Here is a 25,456-nt window from a genome sequence, read left to right as displayed (position 1 = left end):
GTTAGGGACATTTCAAATGAAAATGGATGGAAATGTAGCAGTACCTCTTCAGGAGGTATCTATGAGGAGACTGGTATTGGTGGCGGCCATTTTGGCTCGCTGTCAGGTTTGGTTTCAAGGTAAAAAAGACACAGAGACGCGTGCTTCTGCTGCAGATGCTGGAGCTGTCATGTCATACTAACTACACCCTGTCGCTCACAGAGATAGCCCAGCCCTGTGCTGAATGGATCCAGGAAGCAGATCGGGAAATTTAAGCGAAGCCATGGCTGTTGTCCATGCTCGACTCTTACCACTTCAAACACGCTTCTTTCCCTTTGATCCTTAATACCCATATAACTATAGATTTCCTTGTAAGAATTGTTGTAGGTTAATATTCAGCTGTTTAACTGCTGCTTCAATAATGTGATGCCAAAAAATGTCATCACCACCACCCAGTGTGCCTACTCATGCCAACCACGCACACACACACACACACACACACACATACATACACACACCTTGGAGGAGGATGTGTCACACTCCTGGCAGATCCAGCCGTATCCTGTCTGCTTGGGAGACTTCTTCAGTGGAGGGTCCAGACAGCCAAAGTGGTAGCACAGACAACACTCATCACACCTACAGGAGAGAGGAGAGGTGGGGCAGGTGTTACATACAGTGGAACACACATGCAGGCACGTACAAACACAAACACGCACACACACAGAGTTCCAATATAACTGAGTATTCATCAATGGAAGCTTCTCTAACATCAGATATGTACAGTGCAGTATCCCTCAGCGCAGTTGCCTTGGGCCGTTAATCTTCTCTATTTTTACAAATGATTTGCCACTTGTCTTACAAGAAGCTAAAATGACTATGTACGCTGATGATTTCACACTCTACCCCAGTGGTTCCCAACCAGGGGTACTAGGACCCCTGGAGGTACTTGGCCTATCCACAGGGGGTACTTGAGAAGACTGTAAAATGTATATGAGGGGGTAGTTCAGGGGTAAAATTCAGTTGGTGGTACAGTAACTGAAAATATTTGGGAACTACTGCTCTACACATCAGCCAGTGAGCTCAATGAGACTCTTAGCAAGAGTTACAGTCAGTGTCAGAATGGGTAATTAACAGTAAACTGGACTTAAACGTATCGAAAACCAAAATAATTGTATTTAGTTCAAAGCATTCTCTTAAACCTCAACTGGAGTTGTGCATGAAGGGTGTGACCATTGAACAAGTTGAAGAAGCTGAGCTCCTAGGAGTAACATTGGATGGTCAGTTATCATGGTCAAGTCATATTGACAAAGTTGTTGTGAAGATGGGGAGAGGTATGTCTTATTTATTTATTACATTTTTTACCCCCTTTTTCTCCCCAATTTCGTGATATCCAATTGCCATCCAATTACGATCTTGTCTCATCGCTGCAACTCCCCAACGGGCTCAGGAGAGGCGAAGGTCGAGTCATGCATCCTCCGAAACAGGACCCGCCAAACCGCGCTTCTTAACACCCGCCCGCTTAACCCGGAAGCCAGCTGCACCAATGTGTCGGAGGAAACACTGTTCAACTGACGACCGAAGTCAGCCTGCAGGCGCCCGGCCCGCCACAAGGAGTCACTAGAGTGCGATGAGCCAAGTAAAGCCCCCCTGGCCAAACCCTCCTCTAACCCGGACGAAGCTGGTCCAATTGTGCGCCGCCTGGGATTGAACCTGTGTCTGTAGTGACGTGAGGCCCCAAGAGGTATGTCTTTTTTTTTTAAATACAAATAAATCTGAATTTTTGACACAAAGATCAACATTGCTAGTTGTTCATGCTTTGATCTTGTCCCATCTTGATTACTGTCCAGTAATAGGTGGAACAAAGAAAGACCTAGTAAAGCTGCAGTTGGCTCAAAACAAAGCAGCAAGCTTTGCCCTTAACTGCACACACAGAACTAACATGAACAACATGCATGGTAGTCTTTCATGGTTGAGGAGAAATTGACTACTTCTCTTCAAGTCTTTTTAAGAAACCTTTGTGTGTTGAAAATGCCTAACCACTTGTATAATCTATTTGCATACACTTCAAACAGACATGCATACCCCACCAGACACGCCACTATGGGTTTCTTCACTGTACCCAAACCAAAAACAGATTTAATGCGTCGCTCATAGAGCCATGTCATCGTGGAATGCTCTGCCACCAGAGTTTACTCAGGCAAAAAACAATTTAGCTTTAAAACACAGATAAAAAACATATTGTATCACAGCGCCTCTCCTCTTTCTAAAGATCTAATTTAACTGTACTGTATATAAGAATATGAATATGTATCTTGGTGTCTTTCCTATATATAACTCTTATTACACTTTTTATTTTTAATGTAATATCTTATGTTGTTCTTGTCTATAACTGTTCTGTACTTTGTCATGTATTTGTATGTTTTATGTGGACCTACAGTGGGGAAAAAAAGTATTTAGTCAGCCATCAATTGTGCAAGTTCTCCCACTTAAAAAGATGAGAGAGGCCTGTAATTTTAATCATAGGTACACGTCAACTATGACAGACAAATTGAGAATTTCTTTTCCAGAAAATCACATTGTAGGATTTTTTATGAATTTATTTGCAAATTATGGTGGAAAATAAGTATTTGGTCACCTACAAACAAGCAAGATTTTTGGCTCTCACAGACCTGTAACAACTTCTTTAAGAGGCTCCTCTGTCCTCCACTTGTTATCAGTATAAAAGACACCTGTCCACAACCTCAAACAGTCACACTCCAAACTCCACTAAGGCCAAGACCAAAGAGCTGTCAAAGGACACCAGAAACAAAATTGTAGACCTGCACCGGGCTGGGAAGACTGAATCTGCAATAGGTAAGCAGCTTGGTTTGAAGAAATCAACTGTGGGAGCAATTATTAGGAAATGGAAGACATACAAGACCACTGATAATCTCCCTCGATCTGGGGCTCCACGCAAGATCTCACCCCGTGGGGTCAAAATGATCACAAGAACGGTGAGCAAAAATCCCAGAACCACACGGGGGACCTAGTGAATGACCTGCAGAGAGCTGGGACCAAAGTAACAAAGCCTACCATCAGTAACACACTACGCCGCTAGGGACTCAAATCCTGCAGTGCCAGACGTGTCCCCCTGCTTAAGCCAGTACATGTCCAGGCCCGTCTGAAGTTTGCTAGAGTGCATTTGGATGATCCAGAAGAGGATTGGGAGAATGTCATATGGTCAGATGAAACCAAAATAGAACTTTTTGGTAAAAACTCAACTCGTCGTGTTTGGAGGACAAAGAATGCTGAGTTGCATCCAAAGAACACCATACCTACTGTGAAGCATGGGGGTGGAAACATCATGCTTTGGGGCTGTTTTTCTGCAAAGGGACCAGGACGACTGATCCGTGTAAAGGAAAGAATGAATGGGGCCATGTATCGTGAGATTTTGAGTGAAAACCTCCTTCCATCAGCAAGGGCATTGAAGATGAAACGTGGCTGGCTCTTTCAGCATGACAATGATCCCAAACACACCGCCCGGGCAACGAAGGAGTGGCTTCGTAAGAAGCATTTCAAGGTCCTGAAGTGGCCTAGCCAGTCTCCAGATCTAATATCTCCAGAAATACTTATTTCCCTCATTAAAATGCAAATCAATTTATAACATTTTTGACATGCGTTTTTCTGGATTTTGTTGTTGTTATTCTGTCTCTCGCTGTTCAAATAAACCTACCATTAAAATTATAGACTGATCATGTCTTTGTCAGTGGGCAAACGTACAAAATCAGCAGGGGATCAAATACTTTTTTCCCTCACTGTAGCTGCTGCTGAGTAGCTGTTGCATATGCAGTAGCTAATGGGGATCCTAATAAACTAAACTAAACTAAACACACTAAGAATGACAGATGATGACAGGGCAGGTAGTTGTCAGGGAGCAGATGCTAATGACATCAAAACACACTGTTATTACTCCTTCCCTTGACCTTACACAGGTGTCATACTATGAGCATAGCTTGGCTAGCCAGATAGCTGTATCATTACACAAGCCTGTTAACCATCCTTAAATGTTACTACCACGGTGTCCTTGGGTTAGACAACAGGGTTTCACAATCTTACAATACAGCCAGTAAAAAACAAAATATGAATATTGACTATCGCACATATCAATATGGTTTTTAGATAATGGTTTTGGTCATTAGTCCATATCTCACAGTACTGTAGTGGGAAGAAATTGATCATTCATCATATCAATATTCTGAATATAATAAATACAGTAAAGATTGTAAAGTAGGTGTGTGTGTGTGTTCTGTATATGTGTGTGTACCTGAGGGAGTCTTTCTGTGTTGGAAATGAGACTACTAAAACTAAAACATTTAGCATTTATGATATTCCATTGGTTGAGCCTGAATGCCCTTCAGTCCAACTCTCCCCTCCCCCTTCTCTCCCTCCCTCCATCCTCTCCTTCCAGTCCATGATTAACTAATTATGTCCTAATCAATGTGGGAGATTCCGATTCTTCAATGGAAATCTGATCAACCAGATTGCAGCCCAGGGAGGTCAATCTGTTCTCTCGCCCCATGTCTATAACGGGAGGAGGAGAGGGGGAGAGAAGGAAGGAAGGGAGGGAGAAGGAGAAACACATAGGATGAAGACCAAGATCGATGCCTGTAGCTCAAATTTCTGAGCAAATGTCTCATGGAAATCTATGCATGATTTAGGCTACGTGAAAGTCCAATAGACATGATTGTATTTTAAGTTTAGGATAGAGAGACTGTAACACAACAACATAGAGAACCAGAGAGAACAGCACTCAGGTCCTGAGAGAAAAACATAGCCAGACTGGTATTTAAGTCCCAGTGAAGTTGTGATGACGACAGGTGAAGTTGCGGAGGGTTGAATCCAGCACCTCCTGTTAGAGGAGCCCTTTTCACAGCAACAACTACGAGGAACCCCTATTCTAATTAAACAACCTATTATAAATAAAGGCCCTAGTCTACATCACACACTAATGAGGAAGCATCCCCATCATATGGACATCGCCCCTTGACCCTGTCACACAGGACTGTAGGTGACTGTTGTAAGTGTTGTTGTAAGAAGAACACATATCGCCACAGCAGAGCCACTGTGTTTCTAGAGCACTTCTCCACATACAGACAAGACTACTTCCATTCCCACAGGATCAAACACCACTGGGGATCGTTCTAAGCTAAGCCTCCCAGCCTAATCTATCAGTTACACCTCCCTGTCAATTTACTGAGCAGGGGTTTATTGTGAAATCTATGGGTGATCAATCACCTCTCCTACAAATTGCTTCTGTTTCATGTAGTCGGACCAGAAGGCAATAGAGAAGTTTGATGTGAATATCTGAATATGAATATAGATGTACATACAGTGCCTTCGGAAAGTATTCATAAAAAAACGTTGAAAATCCCTTTGAGCATGGTGAAGTTATTAACTACACTTTGGATGGTGTACAGTGCATTCGGAAAGAATTCAGACCCCTTCCCTTTCTCCACATTTTGTTATGTTACAGCCTTATTCTAAAATGGATGAAATAAAACATTTTCCTCATCAATCTACACACAATACCCCATAATGACAAAGTGAAAACAGGTTTTTATACATTTTTGCAAATGTATAAAAATACAAAAAACAGAAATACCTTATTTACATAAGATTCAGACCCTTTGCTATGAGACTCAAAATTGAGTTCAGGTGCCTCCTGTTTCCATTGATCATCCTTGAGATGTTTCTACAACTTGATTGGAGTCCACCTGTGGTAAATTCAATAGATTGGACATGATTTGGAATGGCACACACTTGTCTATATAAGTTCCCACAGTTGACAGTGCATGTTAGAGCAAAAACCAAGCCATGAGGTCGAAGGAATTGTCCGTAGAGCTCCGAGACAGGATTGTGTCGAGGCAGAGATCTGGGGAAGGGTACCAAAAAAATTCTGCAGCATTGAAGGTCCCCAAGAACACAGTGGCCTCCATCATTCTTAAATGGAAGAAGTTTGGAACCACCAAGACTCTTCCAAGAGCTGGCCGCCCGGCCAAACTGAGCAATAGGGGAAGATGTGCCTTGGTCAGGGAGGTGACCAAGAACCCGATGGTCAGTCTGACAGAGCTCTGGAGTTCCTCTGTGGAGATAGGATAACTTTTCAGAAGGACAACCATCTCTGCAGCACTCCACCAATCAGGCCTACGTTAGAGTGGCCAGACAGAAGCCACTCCTCAGTAAAAGGCACATGACAGCCCGCTTGATGTTTGCCAAAAGGCACTTAAAGACTCTCAGACCATGAGAAACAAGATTCTCTGGTCTGATGAAACCAATATTTAACTCTTTGGCCTGAATGCCAAGCGTCACTTCTAGAGGAAACCTGGCACCATCCCTATGGTGAAGCATGGTGGTGGCAGCATCATGCTGTGGGCATGTCTTTCAGCGGCAGGGAGTGGGAGACTAGTCAGGATCTAGGGAAAGATGAACGGAGCAAAGTACAGAGAGATCCTTTATGAAAACCTGCTCCAGAGCGCTCAGGACCCTGGGGTGAAGGATCACCTTACAAGAGGACAACGACCATAAGCACACAGTCAAGACAACGCAGGAGTGGCTTCGGGACAAGTCTCTGAATGTCCTTGAGTGTCCCAGCCAGAGCTCAGACTTTAACCCGATCGAACATCTCTGGAGAGACCTGAAAATAGCTGAGCAGCGACGCTCCTCATCCAACCTTACAGAGCTTGATAGGATCTGCAGAGAAGAATGGGAGAAACTTCCCAAATACAGGTGTGCCAAGCTTGTAGCGTCATACCCAAGAAGACTTGAGGCTATAATCGCTGCCAAAGGTGCTTCAACAAAGTACTGAGTAAAGGGTCTGAAAACTTATGTAAATGTTATAGTTGTTTATTTTTAATAAATTAGCAAACATTTCTAAAATCCTATTTTTGCTTTGTCATTATGGGGTATTGGGTATAGATTGATGAGGAAAAAAACAATTGAATCAATTTTAGAATAAAGCTGTAACCTAACAAAATGTGGAAATATTCAAGGGGTCTGAATACTTTCCGAAGGCACTGTATGTACCCAGTTTGACAAAAAATGCTACTGCTAATAACGGAAAGAAGCTAAGTCTGATGAAAGACTGCACGCTGTAGTGTGCAAAAGCAAGTATTGCTCAATAAAGTCTACCAACTACCCTTTGTGGGAAGTCAGTAGCACAAGTAATAAGATACTAGCGTAGCAGCCATAACATGAAGCCTTAAAACTAAAAAGTTAATGCATCTAAATTCCCTTTGCCTTCATTGATACATACAGTAAATAAAAAAATACATTACAACTGGAAGATAAAATGTAAAACATCCAACTCAAACACCGCTTCCCGGAAAACGTAGCCAAAGGCCGTCTTTTTGCTACTACGGCGTTCACATCATGTAAAATATGTTATCTTTCATAACCCTAAGGTATTAAGCATTAAACAACCACGTCCATATATCAATGTGATTACCAATTCATTCCACGGCAGGCACATATTTTACATACTAGTTTTGTCTGTATACGTCTATTCCCTCTCCCTCTCCTCTGTCCCTATCTCCTCCATATATTCACTCTGACAGGGCAATTTAGAAACGAGTTGCCGTCGGCACAGACTGTCAGCTCAGAACAGACTCTCTCACATGATCTGAAGTTAAAGGAGAAAACATCAGAAGAAACCAATAACCACTGCTTTTCTCACATCCTATTAAACCTATACAGCGATAAACATTTCTCCACCATACCATGAGTCGTTAGTGGAATAGCTAATGGGTGTTAAAGTCAGTTCAGTTCATCATCTTCTTTAACTAATGAAGTGTAAATAATTGAGTTTAGGCTCTGGAATTAAGTACATTGACATCATATGCATGAACCCAGAGAGAGTGTGACTGGTGATAGGGAATATGCAGTAGGGTAGGTGTCAGGGTTGAGAATGTGGTGTGGATGACACATCTTCTATTTGCACATCAATACCTGCTTTCAAGGCCTTATTGCATGTTTTTAGTCCAGGACCAAGTTTATTCTGTGTCAGCCCTAAACCTGTTAAATTGACTAAAACCAATTTGAGTAACAGTTTAATTGGTAGATAATTGGCATCTTACAAAGTTGTAGAAGCAGAGCCGAACAGCTGGTGCACATCAGCAGGGAACCTGCAGAGGTAGGTGGCCCACACACATGCACAGACACACACCACACTCACACTAGATGAGCTGAGCAGGCATATCCATCTAGGAAACAAGGGGGACTTAAAGCACCCTCTGGCCTCCTCAGTGAAAAGAAGACAAATGACCACAAGTGTGTCTGCAGCGCTAATGAGCTATCCTCCGATTGTTGCACACAACCACCAATTGATTGACCATGAATCTCCATCTCTACAGCGCCAAGAGAGAGGAGACACACACACACACACACACACACACACACACGTACCCCACACACCCACAAACAACACACTTGAAACACCTCCCAACTCACAGGAGGCTTCTTGTTTTTATTAGGCGAGTGTGTGTGTGTGTGTGTTTGTGTGTGTGTGTGTGTGTGTGTGTGTGCACGACACTTTGCCCCGTTTACTTCTTTTAATTACTTTACCTTAATGAACCTATTGTACTGTTTGTTGTGTATCTCGGGGAGCATCTTTGAATTAAACCACTGCTCATTGATGCAGACCCAGCCGGCTGGCTGCTGGCTGGTGAGGAGATTATTATTAGTTAATTGGAATTCAAAATGACGAGACCTGCGTTTTGCAATAAGTTCAAGAGGAAGTAACCTTTCCTTTCTGTTCTTCTGCATCGCTTTCTGTTTTCCACTTCTTCTTTCAATTTGAGTCAGGATCTTTTATTAAATGCATTTATATCTAGGAGTATTTCTTTATTTTTAACATTTTACGACATACAAAAATTCTATGTTCTTTTCACAATTCATACGTTTTATCTCAGCAATTACAATAGGTATGATAACAGTTATCTATGGTGTCCCTCAAGGATCAGTTTTAGGCCCACTACTTTTTCATTGTATATGCTACCACTTGTTTTCCACTTCTTCCTCACTGAGCTCATATAAATTATTAGTGCTGCAGGCCAGTCATTGGCTAGCTGGTCTGAGAGCTAGGTGATGAAGTTGCCCCACCATCCCACCCTTCTCTTCACTGACTGTGTCCGTTGTACGTGGTCGCTCAACCTCTATCTGCTCTGAACACTGCCCTTATAGACTCAGCCACAGCAAGGTCCTTGATGTTATCAAACCAATTTGTCTCCGCTTTAATCATTGGGAAAATTGAGCCGCTCGCTCATCTCCCCTCCTCCATTTCTCCCTCCTCCCTATCCACTGGAAGGAGACAGAATCAAATCCCTAATAAGAGCGGTTATTGATTGATGTAATCTTATTGGGTGTGAGGTGGGCAATTGATTGGTTTTGTCTGCTACACATGTTGCTCTCGGCGGGCGACTCGTATCCCCTTTCATCTGGTGTTCAATCTCTGACAGGAGTTCTTAGGGGCCCTCCTCTTTGCCACATGTACCCAATTGTCATACTTGAGTAAAAGTAAAGATACCTTAATAGAAAGTTACTCAAGTAAAAGTGAAAGTCTACTTGAGTAAAAGTCTAAAAGTATTTGGTTCTAAATATACTTCAGTATAAAAAGTAAATGTAATAGCTAAAATGTACTTAAGTATCAAAAGTAAAAGTATAAATCATTTCAAATTCCTTATATTAAGCAAAGCAGACGGCACCATTTTCTTGTTTCTAAAATTTACAAATAGCCAGGGGTACACTCCAACACTCAGATATCATTTACAAATGTGTATTTAGTGAGTCAGCCAGATCAGAGGCAGTAGGGCTGACCACGTGTTCTCTTGATAAGTGTGTGAATTGGACCATTTTCCTGTCCTGCTAAGCATTCACCATGTAACGAGTACTTTTGCGTGTCAGGGAAAATGTACAGAGTAAAAAGTACATAATTTCCTTTAGGAATGTAGTGAAGTAAAAGTAAAAGTAGTCAAAAATAGAAATAGTAAAGTACAGACACCCCAAAAAACTACTTCAGTAGTACTTTATAGTATTTTTACTTAAGTACTTTACACCACTGCTCCCCTGTACCCTCTCCCCCCCCTCCATCTCCCTCTCTCCCCCCTCCCTCAGTCTCCTTCTCTCCCTCTCTATCAGTGGGATGACAAGCAGGTGGCTTAGCTGTGGTTTGATCAGCTCTCATCACAGGTCTCTCAACTTTACATCACATTTCCCTTCTTCAAAGGGTGTGCTCTGGAGCGTGTGGCCCCTACAGGGGTCCTCCTAGACTTGTTCCCCCTCACCCACAGGCGATCACGGCCGATGCCTCACACACAGACACAACCAAATGAAATCAAAGGGTATTTTAGCGAGATTATACGGATATGACACAAGAAAAGGGATTCACAGGGTTTAAAGTTAAAAGGATGTGTTCAAGTCAGAAGTCAGTACATGGGCTAGCGTGAAGATGTAGCCTCGATCAATGTTCATTTAAATTAATCATTTCAGGGTTTTTTTTAACCATAGAGACGTTGGGAGGGAGTCAGATCTAATTGATTCCCAAGGTACTGAAGCCATGTGTTATAATTGGATATTAAAAGGAATCAGAGCAATTAGTTGTTTAACTGTAGGCAAGTACTACTGCTTAAAGCATCTGCAAACCTTAACTCAACTGAGGTAAGACCATTGGGTTGCAGCTGGGATCCAAAAATATAAGTACTTAATCTACAGTATAGGTAAATGTACACACAGGTACATGGTCATACAATTATTTGAGAAAAAGTAATACACTGATGCACTTTAAGCACTAACAGTAAATATACTGAACAAAAACATAAACGTAACATGCAACAATTTCAATTATTTTACTGAGTTACAGTTTATATAAGGAAATATGTCAATTCAAATAAATTCATTAGGCCCTAATCTATGGATTTCAAATGAATGGGCAGGTCCTGGGCTGGCGTGGTTACACGTGGTCTGCAGTTGTCAGGTCGGTTTGACATACTGCCAAATTCTCTAAAATGACGTTGGAGGTGGCTCATGGTAAAGAAATGAACATTTAATTCTCTGGCTACAGCTCTGGTGGACATCCCCACAGTCAGCATGCCAGTTGCACGCTCCCTCAAAACTTGAGACATCTGTGGCATTATGTTGAGTGACAAAACTGCACATTTTAGAGTGGCCTTTTATTGTCCCTCAGCACAAGGTGCACCTGTGTAATGACCATGCTGTTTAATCATCTTCTTGATATGCCACACCTGTCAGGTGGATGGAGTATCTTGGCAAATGAGAAATGCTCACTAACAGGGATGTAAACAAATTTGTGCACACATTTCTTTTGTAATATGGAACATTTCTGGGATCTTTTATTTTAGCTCATGAAACACTTTAAATGTTGTGTTTATATTTTGGTTCAGTATACATGTAGGGGTTCTACTCTGGGGAGAGTGATACTAGTAGTTATGGTACAGCTGCTGGACAACCAAAGTGCATCATAACAAGTTGTGTATTATAAATCAGATAAATGGGAAAATATTAATTTGCTAAATGTTTGTTAGTGGTAATTAAATGTTGTTTACTTGTTTGGGGATTGATCTGCATGCAGTATTTTGATTAGACTCTTTGTGGATTAACTAAATGGAAAACAACGTGGCGGTGGTTGGCCTGGAATATCACACTCCAAGATGAAGAGCATCATCATCATCATGGTCCTCATCACCAACAACAACAACAACATTTTCATCAACAACATCCTTATCATCAAAACCATCACTGTTGTCAAACACATTGACAAAGTCTTCCTTTGGTTAAAATAATGTCAAACAGGGCAGCGCACAATTGGCCCAGCGTCGTCCGGGTTTGGCCGGTGTAGGCCGTCATTGTAAATAAGAATTTGTTCTTAACTGACTTGCCTAGTTAAATAAAGGTAAAAATAAAAAATAAAAAAATACAATAAAAACAGAAAACAAATAACCCCATGATGACAACACATCAAATCCGGGCCGGTGATCCTTTGATACGTGATTTCTTTACAATGTCTTTGTTGCACCACATGCAAAGAGAAAGAGTAGTCCATGTATGGAGTCAAGGCTTCTTTTCTTCACGGGCCAGAGCAGGCCGTGCTGTGGGGCGCCGAAGCCCGCAGAGTGTCTGAAACAACCGCGATGAATTTATCACACTAGGGCAGTGCAATTACCTGGAGGGTGTTCACGTGACGGGAGATCAATGCGCCACAAAGCGCTCAGCCATCGACTCCCGCGTCCCACCCCATGACAAAGTAGTTCTGTGAATTCTCTGTATAGAAACGGAGGTAGTGGATTATCGGACTTCTCCTATAGCCTCCGACTTTTTGATTTAGTGTCGGGGTTGTGGGACGGTGCTGAGACATTATTAAAGAGGCATTGTTTCACAAGGTGGGCAGGAGGAAGTAATGAATGCGGCGAGACAGAGAGAGACCATTGCCAGAAATTTACAAGCTCGTTAGGACACAACTCACTCACTACAAGGAGACAGGACACTATAGTGAAATGGGGTAGCCACAAGCTGCCTACACCTGGGTTCAAATACTTTGCCTAGAACAATGGAACCAATACAACAGTCACAAAAGTGCAAACCCTGCACTCGAGGCAGACTAAAGCAAACGCTGAAAGTAAATGGAAGACTTCAAACAGTTTTGAACCCAGGTCTGGAGCTGCCTGGGACTGAGCATTCACCTACGTGGCAATGAGGCTGCTGTTCCACTAGTCCACCAACAGGGGGCCTCAGCGGGCCGAGCTCAGCCAGACAGAGCCAGGCAGAGTGTGTGTGCGTGTGTGAACTGGAGCAGTAGCACCAGCAGGTCTGTGGCCTCTGCTTTGCAGGTAGAGCCTCACCCCTCTAGCCTCTGACTGACCTAACTAGGGCCCCAGCCTGCTCACTGGGGGCTTCTCTGTGCTGTCACCCCCGGCCTTATGTTCTGTTACAGGAACGGAAGATACAGTCTATGACACACACACACAACACACACACACACTCCTTAACAGTGTACATCTGTCTGTGCTCTGGGGCAAACCCCACACTAATTAGGATATAAGACGCCTCTGGGGGTTAGGTGATTCATCTTAGTGTGTAGTCACTGAGACAGGTGGGGAGGAAAAATAAGTGAATAAAAAAGGAGAGAAGGATAAGAGGAGGAAGGACGTGCAACCAGGAAGTGAGCGGACACACACACACACACACTGCGACGGTGGAATCAGTGGGATAAGAGAGGGGAAGGAAGAAGCTAGCTGGCTGGCTGGCTGGGGAGTAATAGACTGGAGCTGCTTGGCTACTCTACACACACAGCAACAGCCCAGCCCAGCCCAGCCTGACATGCCTTTTCTCTTCTCTTTTAAAGGTGGAGGAGAGGGAAAAAAGGAGTGAAGTCAGCAAAAACAAAATGCTGCCATTAAATCATCTTGGTGGATCCTGTGTCAGGACGGTAATGGGAAACGCACTCATCATCCCAAAGGTTACTGCTCTTCCAAAACCTCCCTCCAAACCTCCCTCCGCCTTTCTCTCCATCCTTCCCCTCTCTCCCTCCCTCACCCAGTCCCTGTCTCAAACTCACTCATCCCTATGGTCAGAACACAGCTGTAGCATCCCTCCCTCACTCACTCCCTCCGCCTAGGCCTGCTCCCCCTGTGTCTCTGTGGACCCTGGGCTAAGAGGGGCTGAGAGAGGGATGCAGGGAGAATGAGGGATTGGGGCAGTTACAGTTCTCCACGCTGTCCTGATTCCATCTCTCTGAGTCTCAACCTCAACGTGACACTGTTGCCTGTCTGTCTGCCAGCCTGTTTGTCTTTCGACTGGGCCCAACACTGAGTACTTCTCCTCCAGTCCTGGGTTCAACTACCATTTGAAATCTTTCAAATACTTTCAGCGTTTGCTCTAGCCTTCCTAGACTGCCAGATGGTGAGGGTTTGCACTTTTGTGACTATTCTATTGGTTCATTAAGCCAGGCAAGCTCAATCAAGCCCAGCTAAACTATTTGAAATCATTTCAAATAGTGTTTGAATCCAGGTCTGGGCTCAACATGGAGTGTCTCTCTGACTGTATTTCCTGTTGTTGCTGCCTATCAGTCTGGTGCCAGACACATTGAAAGCTTTTGTTATGCTGTTAACCAGATTGTCCACGAAAGCCTCTCTATTCTATGTCTGCCTCTCTCTCTCTGGCTCTCTCTCTTTCCCTTTCTACCGGTATCTGGCACTGTGTGAGAGGGAGAAAGAGAGAAGAGACAGTGGTGAATCGGTGCAGGAGAGACCAACTTTGTGACAAAGAGAGAGAAAGAGAGGGAGAGAAAGAAAAACAGACAGAGGGAAAGACCATTTTCCTCCTCACCAGCTCTACTGGCCTGTTAAGGGTCAGCTGCTGGCGGCAGACGAGGGGGCACTTCCTCCGTGATAAATCAGAGATGACAGAGGGCGTTAGAAGCACAAACGGAACGCTGTCCGCCGTCACACCTTTACAACAATTACACAGAACAAAAATATAAATGCAACAATTTCAAAGATTTTACTGAGTTACAGTTCATATTAGGAAATCAGTCAATTGAAATAAATTCATTAGGCCCTAATCTATGGATTTCACATGACTGGGAATGTTGGTCACAGATACCCTAAAAAAAAGGTAGGGGCGTGGATCAGAAAACCAGTCAGTATCTGGTGTGACCACCATTTGCCTCATGCAGAGCTACACATCTCCTTCGCATAGAGTTGATCAGGTTGTTGATTGTGGCCTGTGGAATGTTGTCCCACTCTTCTTTAATGGGTATGTGAAGTTGCTGGATATTGGTGTAAACTGGAACATGCTGTCGTACACGTCGATCTAGAGCATCCCAAACATGCTCAATGGGTGACATGTCTAGTGAGTATGCAGGCCATGGAAGAACTGGGACATTTTCAGCTTCCAGGAATTGTGTACAGATCCTTGTGACATGGGGCCGTGCATTATCATGCTGAAACATGAGGTGATGGCGGCAGATGAATGGCAAAACAATGGGCCTCAGGATCTCATCACGGTATCTCTGTGCATTCAAATTGCCATCGATAAAATGCAATTGTGTTCATTGTCCGTAGCTTATGCCTGCCCATACCATAACCTCACTGCCACCATGGGACACTTTATTCACAACGTTAATTTCAGCAAACCGCTCGCCCACACAACGCCTTACACGCTGTCTGCCATCTGCCCGGTTCAGTTGAAACTGGGATTCATCTGTGAAGGTCACACTTCTCCAGCATGCCAGTGGCCATCAAAGGTGAGCATTTTCCCACTGAACTCGGTTACGACGCCGAACTGAGGTCAGGTCAAGAACCTGGTGAGGACGACGAGCACGCAGATGAGCTTCCTTGAGACGGTTTCTGACAGTTTGTGCAGAAATTCTTTGGTTGTGCAAACCCACAGTTTCATCATCTGTCCGGGTGGCTGGTCTCAGACGATCCCACAGGTGAAGAAGCCAGATATGGAGGTCCTGGGCTGGTGTGGTTACACATGGTCTACAGTGTTGAGGCCGGTTGGACATTCTGTCAAATTCTCTAAAACGACCTTGGAGGCGGCTTATGGTAGAGAAATTAACATTAAACTCTCTGGCAACAGCTCTGGTGGACATTCCTGCAGTCAGCATGCCAATTGCTGTGTTGTGTTGTGTGACAAAACTGCACATTTTAGAGTGGCCTTTTATTGTCCTCAGCATACACTGCCACACCTGTCAGGTGGATGGATTATCTTGGCAAAGGAGAAATGCTCACTAACAGGGATGTAAACAAATTAGTGGACCAAATTTGAGAGAAATAAGCTTTTTGTGCGTATGGAACATTTCTGGGATCTTTTAGTTCAGCTCAAGAAACATGGGACCAACACTTTACATATTGCGTTAATATTTTTTGTTCAGTTTAATTAGCTGTCTAACTCTCATTTATCACTATGGCGATAAGGTGAAAAAGTCAAGAGTTTATTAAAGCTCTGCTGTAATGCTGAGAGCTATAGGGGCCGGGAGGCCGGGATACTTCACATACACACATATCATGAGAGCAGCAACATTCTTACTCTATATATCACAGTTACTTATACCCAATGTGGTAATATCACAACATGTTAGAAATAATCACATATAGGCATGTATGTAAACAAATAATACTAATCACATATAGGTATGTGTGTAAACAAATAATACTAATCACATATAGGCATGTGTGTAAACAAATAATACTAATCACATATAGGCATGTGTGTAAACAAATAATAGAATAAAGGCATGTATTGTAAACAAATATATTAACAATGAATACGTTTAGCAAGGAGTCCTTTAAGGTTCCTACTCAATAGTGAGTTTAACTAATTTTCTTCACAACACGGTAATAACAAAAGGCATATTATGATATAAAATCAAGTATGAAGGCACAAATAAAAGACACAAAAAAGCTTGGCCTTATCAATAAATACTGTACACACCGATCACACAACACAGCTAAAAGGTGTTTGTTCACATATTCTAAACTGTTGGAACACATTACAAATTCTCAGGTTACAAGTACATTTACTGTAGACTACTGTAGCCCTAATGGCTCAGATACAGAGTTGGCCATAGCCTAGCCCTAGGGCTAATGGTTAGATACAGAGCCATGCATGGTTGGCTGGAGTAGGGTTAGTAATAGGGTTAGCTGTAGTCGGGTTGGCTGGTTAGCTGTCGTAGGGTTAGCTGGTTAGCTGTAGTAGGGTTAGCTGGTTAGCTGGAGTAGGGTTAGCTGTAGTAAGGTTAGCTGATTAGCTGTAGTAGGGTTAGCTGCAGTAGTATTAGCTAGAGTAGCGTTAGCTGTATCTCATGGACAGTCCTCTAAATTTGTTGTGGAGGAGGTGGCAGAAGAGGATGAGGAGGATGTGGGAGAAGGAGGATTTATTTCCTCAGCAGATTTTCCAGTGGACCTAAGCATTATGTGAGGTTTGGCAGCTCCCAGTGGCATGCATATAGGGTCCCCAGACAGACGGGGGGAAGAGAAGAGGAGTGACATAGAGGGTCCTGGGATGGGGGGGATGAGCGGAGGAGTGACATGTGAGGGCAAACTGTGACACTTCTGTCAAGGACCCTGACAGACAGACGGACCATATGGCAGCAGCTCAGTTGTCAGCACTCACTATGGGGCACTGGGGAGACGCACGCACGCACGCACACACACACACACACACACACACACACACACACACACACACACACACACACACACACACACACACACACACACACACACACACACACACACACACACACACACACACACACACACACACACACACACACACACACACACACACACACACACACACACACACACACACACACACACACACACACACACACACACACACACACACACACACACACACACACACACGCACACACACAGAGCAGGGTTGCTTTTAAAGAAGTGTCAGTTAAACTGTCACTTTAAAATATTAAAGAGAGGAAGGAAGGGAGACTAAGATGCCTAATCACCTACTGTACACACACACTGACATTAGAAGTTACAATAACCATTCATATAAATGTTGCTATAATTAATATGTTAAATCTTAGGCTGCTGTAGGGCCTATCTAAGCGGCTACTTACTTCTCAAAAGCCAGAAAGGGCAATCATTCTACTAAAAACGACTACTTCTCCAAGGTCTACTAGTCCTCTACTCTAGAAAGTTCTACCCGACGACAACACTAGAAGAAGATTATGAAAGCCTAAGTTCAAGTGCATCTCCAATTAAAGGCCTTTACTGAGGAAAACACCATGTGATTGGACCACAAATGACTGGAGTCAATACAACTGATTGGATGTGGTGATAAGATGCTCAGAGAGGTCAAAGGAGTGAAGTGCCATCATAGAATGGATGAGAGTGCGAGAGAGAGCGAGGAAATCACTCCTTAGTCCAGTTAGGCCATAGTCCTTATAGATGGGCCCTTAGAGTTGACAATGACGATCACAAAGGGCCTGTCCAGTAATACCAACATGTCCTTTCTTACAAGAATGACCAGTTCAGTAATACTGAACCTCCCAAAACTTAATTAGCTCATTTTAACAAGTATTTTAGAATTCCTCAAAGTTAATTTCCATTTCTGCCACTCTCCCTCAATTTTTAATTGGACGGCCAGTAGGTCGTCCAATTTGGGTCACGAAGAGGACCGTGGTGGTAAGGTCAAAGATGGCCATCTGATCCCACACCGCCGCCGTCATTCTTCTGTGTAATTAAGTCCCTCTCTGTCTCTAAGCCAAACGTCTGCTTCTCTCTCTCTCTCTCGTCTGTCCAGCTGTGTCTAGGTGTGGGGAGGTGAGGAGAGGTGTCTGCCCCGGCTCTCACAACCTGTGCAATGCAAAGATAGAAAGAGTCAGGGCAGGCAGCACACCTCACAGCCCCCGACCTTCTTAACCTAGAAAACACTGACAGAACCACACATTATTAGCTTAACCTTACAAACACTGATAACTAATACAGCTCACAGAAAGAACCCTACGGAGAAATAAAGTGAATGTATCATACGGTTTCAGTTGAAATGAGCCTATAACCACGTTTCCATCCAACCATTTCATGGCAAATGAATTACCTGACGCATGAAAAAAGTCCAGACTGGGCTGATGGAAACATTAAATGCTGGTACAACTTTATAAATGGCGACAGACAATTTGTTTGTTCAACATGGTGGGATCTAATTGTGTCGTTAAAATTAATTATGCGAAAAAGGGTGGTGGGAACGCCTTTATGCGCAAATATTGATATAATACCATCATATCGAAGTAAACTTGGAGTCACGCGATTATATGTTGTGTGGTCCTCCCACTACGACTCGGAAAGCATGCAGTTTATTAGGCTACAGATGAAATAAGTTATGATGAACTTCACAGGGTGGTGAAAGTGCAAGGTGATGAGCTTGATGCTACTTTACAATAAATATCCAGGGTCTTATTCTGGTGACATGATGATCGATGCTTGGCTGCAGTTTGACAAATACAAATAATATCACTCTTATCCATAATAATCTCATAATGTAGGTAGCCTACCCACACTGTATCTGTGAGCTGTTGGCTAGAACGCATGTTATATAATGCAACAGTTTTTCTTGCAAAACCATCAGTAGAGTTGAAAATGCGATGGAAACCCATTAAACTTGTATTTTTCATTCGCTTCATGGGAATTTAACGGCAAAAGCTATTTTTATGTGCACTACGTCATCATGCACAGCCTTTTATCCGCAAAAATAAATACACTCTGATAAATCATTCAGTCTACAGTGTGTTAATGCTGACTGTTGTAATTCACACACACACTACTGAGGGATCTAGTAAGTTACGGCCCTGTTTAAGCAGCGTGAGACAGCTGAACCTCTGATGGGAGACCAGGGCAGATCAGGCTGTTCATTACATTGTGATGAAGTGTGTAAATGCAGGTGGCAGTTCAAAAGAGGTGTTCTATAGAGCTGCTGGCCTCAGCCCCGCTCACCAGCCCCCCTCGCTCAGCCTACGCAAGGCAGCCAAGGCCTAATGAAGACTGAACTTTAATCATCAGGAGGATACAGGTCCTCACACACACACAAACACACACATTCACAGGTGCGAACACACACACACAAGCATGGCACCCTTCCACCCTCTCTCCTCATCTCCACACACACACACACACACACACACACACACACACACACACACACACACACACACACACACACCCCTCCCCTCCCTTCACACACACTGTGACCCACCTGACGAGGTTCTCGTTGTCCCCGGGTCCTTTGCAGGAGGTACAGTCGGTCCTGGTGTCGTCTGCTTTAGGTGTCTTCTTCTGCATCGCAGACTGACGCTGACGCCGTTCACGTAGAACCGGTTCCTATGGAAACACACAGACTGATTAGACCCGACACTGCCATGTGTGTGATAGTGTGTGTGTGTGTGTGAAAGAGTGTGTGGTAATGGGGTAGAAGAGGCGGGGTGTTAAGGAATAGAGAAATATGCAGGTGAATAGAGTGAACAGATTAGTACTGTATGTAGCACATGGGATGTGTATGTATTAGATGTGTGTGTAATAGGGAGGTTAGGAGCTGTAGGAATGTTTAGTAACAAAGTAGAACAGTGATATACATGCACCTCAAACCTCTCTTCTTCACAGATGGACACCCTCTTCCTCTTCTGCCCTCTAGTTCTCTGTGGAATACAGATCAATGTGTTTCATTGCAGTCACTCTTAACTAAGCTAGAATTCTGTGGTAATTTATTTGCTAATTGATTGATCTGTGTGAATTGATGAGAGATAATTGACCCGAGCTGTGGTCAGTCTCATGAGCCTTATGAAAGTTTATCAGCTAGCCATGCAAAGGCACAAGGTCACAGCTTGGTCACTTGGGGAAAATGTCAATATTTCTCTACTTCGAGTTGTTGAGTGGTCAGGCAAATCATTAGTTCTTGGTATTTTGTCTGGGAGAATCTGTCAAAATAATAATTTGACTTAAGTAGAGATATGCTCCACAAAGTATTGGCAGCATCCAAAAAATCTAACATTATTTGTTGCTCGCTTGTTGTCCAAAAGATTCAGGAGCCAGTGGAAGTTTGTTTATGACGTCGTCTGCTCCCTCAGCTGTTTGTCAAACAAAGACAATCCACTGTGCTCTCTGCCTTTTGCAACAATACCACAGAAAGCATAAACTGTTTTCCAAAGACATATTTTTAATTTGTCTGTCCTGAATGTAATCCTCTACTGCCCAGTGAGGCTGGTCTTTTATTTTACCTCTGGCCATACAAGACAAGAGAGCCACACAGTGCTGTCTCTGGACTAGGTCCTATTCATAGCTAGAGTAACACTGCCTGTCAACTGCACGAGAGAAAGAGAGTGAGAAAGAGAGAAGGGAGCAGGAGAGAGAGAAAGAGAGGCAGAGAGAGAGAGAGAGGAGAGAAAGAGCTATGGAGATATGGCTGCTCCCTCCCTCCCTCCCTCCATCTCTTCATGGATCCCACTTATCTACAGCCACCATACCCTGATCCTCTTCCGATACACCACCCCAGCCCTGCCTCCCCTCCCTCCTCCCCATCCTCCCTCCCAGCTCCCCGAAGGAACACAACAGATAGTCATCAGAGGGGAGAAAAACACTCATGTCCTCTTTCATTTTTTATTTTCCCCTGCCTTTTGTTTTTAGACTGTCAATAACCAACCCCCTCCACACCTGGAAGGAGAGAGCCTTAGGAACACTCTTCCTCTGTGGCCACTCACTGCCTGGCAGCCAAGCAAGACTCAGAGAACACCTTAGCGTCTGGCTGGCTGTCGCCCTCTCAGATAACACAAAAACAACCTGTTCTTCCTTTTCAAATAGAAAACAAATCAACACAAAAAACAACCATAAATGTCTTCTTCTCCTTCTGGAGGTTTGCTCTCTGTATCTGTTCTGTCAGAGAGACGGAGGGAAGGGAGAGAAAGTGGGAGGAAGGAGGGGAGGGGGTGGTGTAGAGTGGAGCAGCAGCAGTATCGGCGGCTGTGCTGTGTCGGGAGGTCTGGGTTAATGTGTTTTTCTGTTAGCTCGCATAAAGCGGCGTGCCCAGAAGTACGCTGGGCTGAGGACCCTGCTGCTGGAAGTACTCTGGGATTAAGCTGGCTTTTTCTCACCGCGTCCGCTTTAGTCGAGAAGCTTCAATGCTGCATTTATCTTCAAATGCAAGGAGTGCGATGGCAGCCACTGAATAGGCCCTGCTTTGCATTTTTAATGCTTTTACCAGGGCACCCCGGCGCTGGCACCGCTTTAAAGCCCTGTTTCAATTAATCAGGACTGGCTAATCGACCTCCCGCTGGCCCCTGCATGGGGATGAGTGTGTGTGTGTGTGTGTGTACAGCGCGCATGTGTGTGTGTGCAGAGCCACAGAGGTAAGATGGCCCGTTGCCACTCTGTGATGCAGCTCAGCCTCCTCTGGCCCTTGTTCAGGGCCTGCTGACTGAGTACACTGCCAACTGCAGGGTAGTGCCCTTCTAACTCAACATGTGCCCTCAATGTCACAGAGTATGGAGGAGATGTGTAGGACATCCTACACACAGCCAGACAGTCACACTCCAGAATGTATCACCACTTATTTAGCCATATACTTCTTAAAAATAAAATAATTTGGGGGTAGATCAGATGTAATACTGCATATAGATTGTAGCTTCCATCAATGTAATATATATACAGTACCAGTCAAACAAAACTTTTAAATAACACATATGGAATAATATATTTTAGATTTTAGATTCTTAAAATAGCCACCCTTTGCCTTGATGACAGCTTTCCACAGTCTTGGCATTCTCTCAACCAGCTTCACCTTGAATGCTTTTCCAACAGTCTTGAAGGAGTTCCTACATATGCTGAGCACTTGTTGGCAGCTTTTCCTTCACTCTGCCGTCCGACTCATCCCAAACCATCTCAATTGGGTTGAGGTCGGGGGATTGTGGAAGCCAGGTCATCTGATGCAGCACTCCATCACTCTCCTTCTTGGTAAAATAGCCCTTACACAGCCTAGAGGTGTGTTGGGTCATTGTCCTGTTGAAAAACAAATGATAGTCCCACTAAGCCCAAACTAGATGGGATGTCGTATCGCTGCAGAATGCTGTGGTAGCCATGCTGGTTAAGTGTGCCTTGAATTCTAAATATATCACAGACAGTGTCACCAGCAAAGCCCCCCTCACCATAACATCTCCTCCATGCTTTACGGTGGGAACTACACATGCAGCGACCATCCGTTCACCCACACCGCATCTCACAAAGACACGTTGGTTTGAACCTACATTCTCCAATTTGGATAATTTCCACCGGTCTAATGTCCATTGCTTGTGTTTCTTGGCCCAAGCTTCCTATTGGTGTCCTTTAGTAGTGGTTTCTTTATAGCAATTTGACCATGAAGGCCTGATTCACACAGTCCCCTCTGAACAGTTGATGTTGAGATGTGTCTGTTACTTGAACTCTGTGAAGCATTTATTTGGGCTGCAATTTCTGAGGCTGGTAACTCTAATGAACTTATCCTCTGCAGCAGAGGTAACTCTGGGTCTTCCATTCCTGTGGCAGTCCTCATAAGAGCCAGTTTCATCATAGCGCTTGATGGTTTTTGTGACTGCACTTGAAGAAACTTTCAAAGTTCTTGAAATGTTCTGTATTGACTGACCTTCATGTCTTAAAGTAATGGTGGACTGTCGTTTCTCTTTGCTTATTTGAGCTGTTCTTGCCATAATATGGACTTGGTCTTTTACCAAATAGGGCTATCTTCTGTATACCCCACTACCTTGTCACAACACAACTGATTGGCTCAAACGCATTAAGAAGGAAAGAAATTCCACAAATTAACTTTTAAGAAGGCACACCTGTTAACTGAAATGCATTCCAGGTGACTACCTCATGAAGCTGGTTGAGAGAATATCAAGAGTGTGCAAAGCTGTCATCAAGGCAAAGGGTGGCTATTTGAAGAATCTCAAATATAAAATATATTTTGATTTGTTTACTACATATGTTTTATTTCATAGTTCTACAATGTAAAACATTTTAAAAATGCAGAAAAACCCTTGAATGAATAGGTGTGTCCAAACTTTTGACTGGTATATATATATGTACATATACATACATGCATACATACCTTTCTAAAATATATTTTCCATTATTATTTTCCCCGAACCCTACCACCCCTCCCCTAATCAAATCAAATCAAATCAAATGTTATTGGTCACATACACATATTTAGCAGATGTTATTGCGGGTGTAGCGAAATGCTTGTGTTTCTAGCTCCAACAGTGCAGTATTATCTAACAATTCACAACAATACACACCAATCTAAAAGTAAAAGGATGGAATTAAGAAATATATAAATTTTAGGACAAGCAATGTCTGAGTGGCATTGACTAAAATACAGTAGAATAATAATACAGTAAATACATATGAGATGAGTAAAGCAGTATGTAAACATTATTAAAGTGACTAACGTTCCATTATTAAAGTGGCCAGTGATTCCATGTCTATGTATATAGGGCAGCAGCCTCTAAGATGCAGGGTTGCGTAACTGGAGTAAACTAATTGGAGTAAACTAAGTTATCTTTTGTTTGTTTTTAATCCCATTCTTCAGCTACCATCAACCCCTCCCATCTATCTCTGACAACCATCCAGTTTGATTTCTATTTTGCCAAATATTTTTAACTGTGCTGTTTCACAAAAGTTCTGAACCTATTTACATTTTACGGACACAGTATATTTGTTTTTTGCCATATACTTTGTCTTTTCATCACTCATCGATTCATTACATCTTAGAATCATCAGTTCTGGACCCACACTGTACCGCATTTTCAAGGAAGCTTGGTCTTTGCTTCTTCTTCTTCTAATATAATATACTGACAATATCTCACATTTTTAGGCCTATATCTCCTAAACGAATTGTTCCAGACCAAAACCATCCTACATTTTCAAGGTTTGCTTCTTCTTCTAGAATATTCTGTGTGACAGTGTGTGTAAAGGGGTGGTGATTAAACGTGGCTCTGCTCTAACACCCCTCCATGATTACACAGGAACATCCTGTATGAACATATGCCATTAGTCTAGTGAGAATTATGAGAATTAAGTTACTACATCTAGTTACTACTGGATCCTCCGCTCTGTTAACTTCTCTAATCCTGCATGTTGCTGTGAAATGATTCATGGCTGTTAAAGATTTCACATTTTCACATTTTAGTCATTTAGCAGACGCTCTTATCCAGAGCGACTTACAGTTAGTGAGTGCATACATTATATATATATATATTTTTTTTTCATACTGGCCCCCCGTGGGAAACGAACCCACAACCCTGGCGTTGCAAACGCCATGCTCTACCAACTGAGCTACACCCCTGCCGGCCATTCCCTCCCCTACCCTGGACGACGCTGGGCCAATTGTGCGCCGCCCCATGGGTCTCCCGGTCGCGGCCGGCTACGACAGAGCCTGGATTTGAACCAGGATCTCTAGTGCAACAAAGATGCAACGCAATGATGTACAAGTCGTGTACAAGTGATCTTTCCCTGGCCTTTCATAGAGTCAACCACTATAGAGACCAAATAGTTAAATAAACTCATACTCTGGGCCCTTTGTGTGGTGGTGCCACCCGCCTGAACGTCGCACGCAGGAGAAGTGGCTTCAAAAGGGAGCGAGGAAGGGAGAGAGGGAGGGATGGAGGGAGGTAGGGAAGGAGGATGAAGTGAAGGAGCCAACTGGCTGTGATTCTAGCATCTAGCAGTTAGCATTTATAATGATAAGTGTTCCATCTGCCGAGTGGTGGTGGAGGAGCCAAAGGCGACAGATGGAATTGTTTTCACAATCTGTTTAAATATGTTGTTCTCCTTTAAAAAAAAAAAAACACACAACCCGGCTCCATCACTCACTCGCTTGCTAGTGTCAAAACAACAAGGAGATGTTTGATTTCCCCTTTTGTTAATATTCCAACTTC

General features: G+C 43.4%; 1 protein-coding gene across 4 annotated transcripts in view; it reads right to left on the bottom strand.

Moving 5' to 3' along the window:
- The window catches only part of LOC121571904 (PHD finger protein 14), an 84,865-nt gene that overhangs the window by 28,984 nt on the left and 30,425 nt on the right, over positions 1-25,456 (bottom strand). For 2 of the 4 annotated variants that reach the window (XM_041883690.2, XM_041883691.2), the window contains exons 17-19: positions 20,132-20,188; positions 19,750-19,874; positions 498-615 (exon numbers count right to left, since the gene is read on the bottom strand). In XM_041883690.2, the coding sequence (XP_041739624.1) occupies positions 498-615; positions 19,750-19,874; positions 20,132-20,188 (300 nt within the window). Of the gene's footprint in view, positions 1-497; positions 616-17,741; positions 18,357-19,749; positions 19,875-20,129; positions 20,189-25,456 lie in introns of those variants that run through there. The other 2 variants (XM_041883692.1, XM_041883693.2) reach the window with 2 other exon arrangements.

The sequence above is a fragment of the Coregonus clupeaformis genome, chromosome 8 (genome assembly GCF_020615455.1).
Source record: "Coregonus clupeaformis isolate EN_2021a chromosome 8, ASM2061545v1, whole genome shotgun sequence".
In the NCBI taxonomy this organism is placed as follows: Eukaryota; Metazoa; Chordata; class Actinopteri; order Salmoniformes; family Salmonidae; genus Coregonus; species Coregonus clupeaformis.
This window is presented reverse-complemented; position numbering and strand designations above follow the sequence as displayed.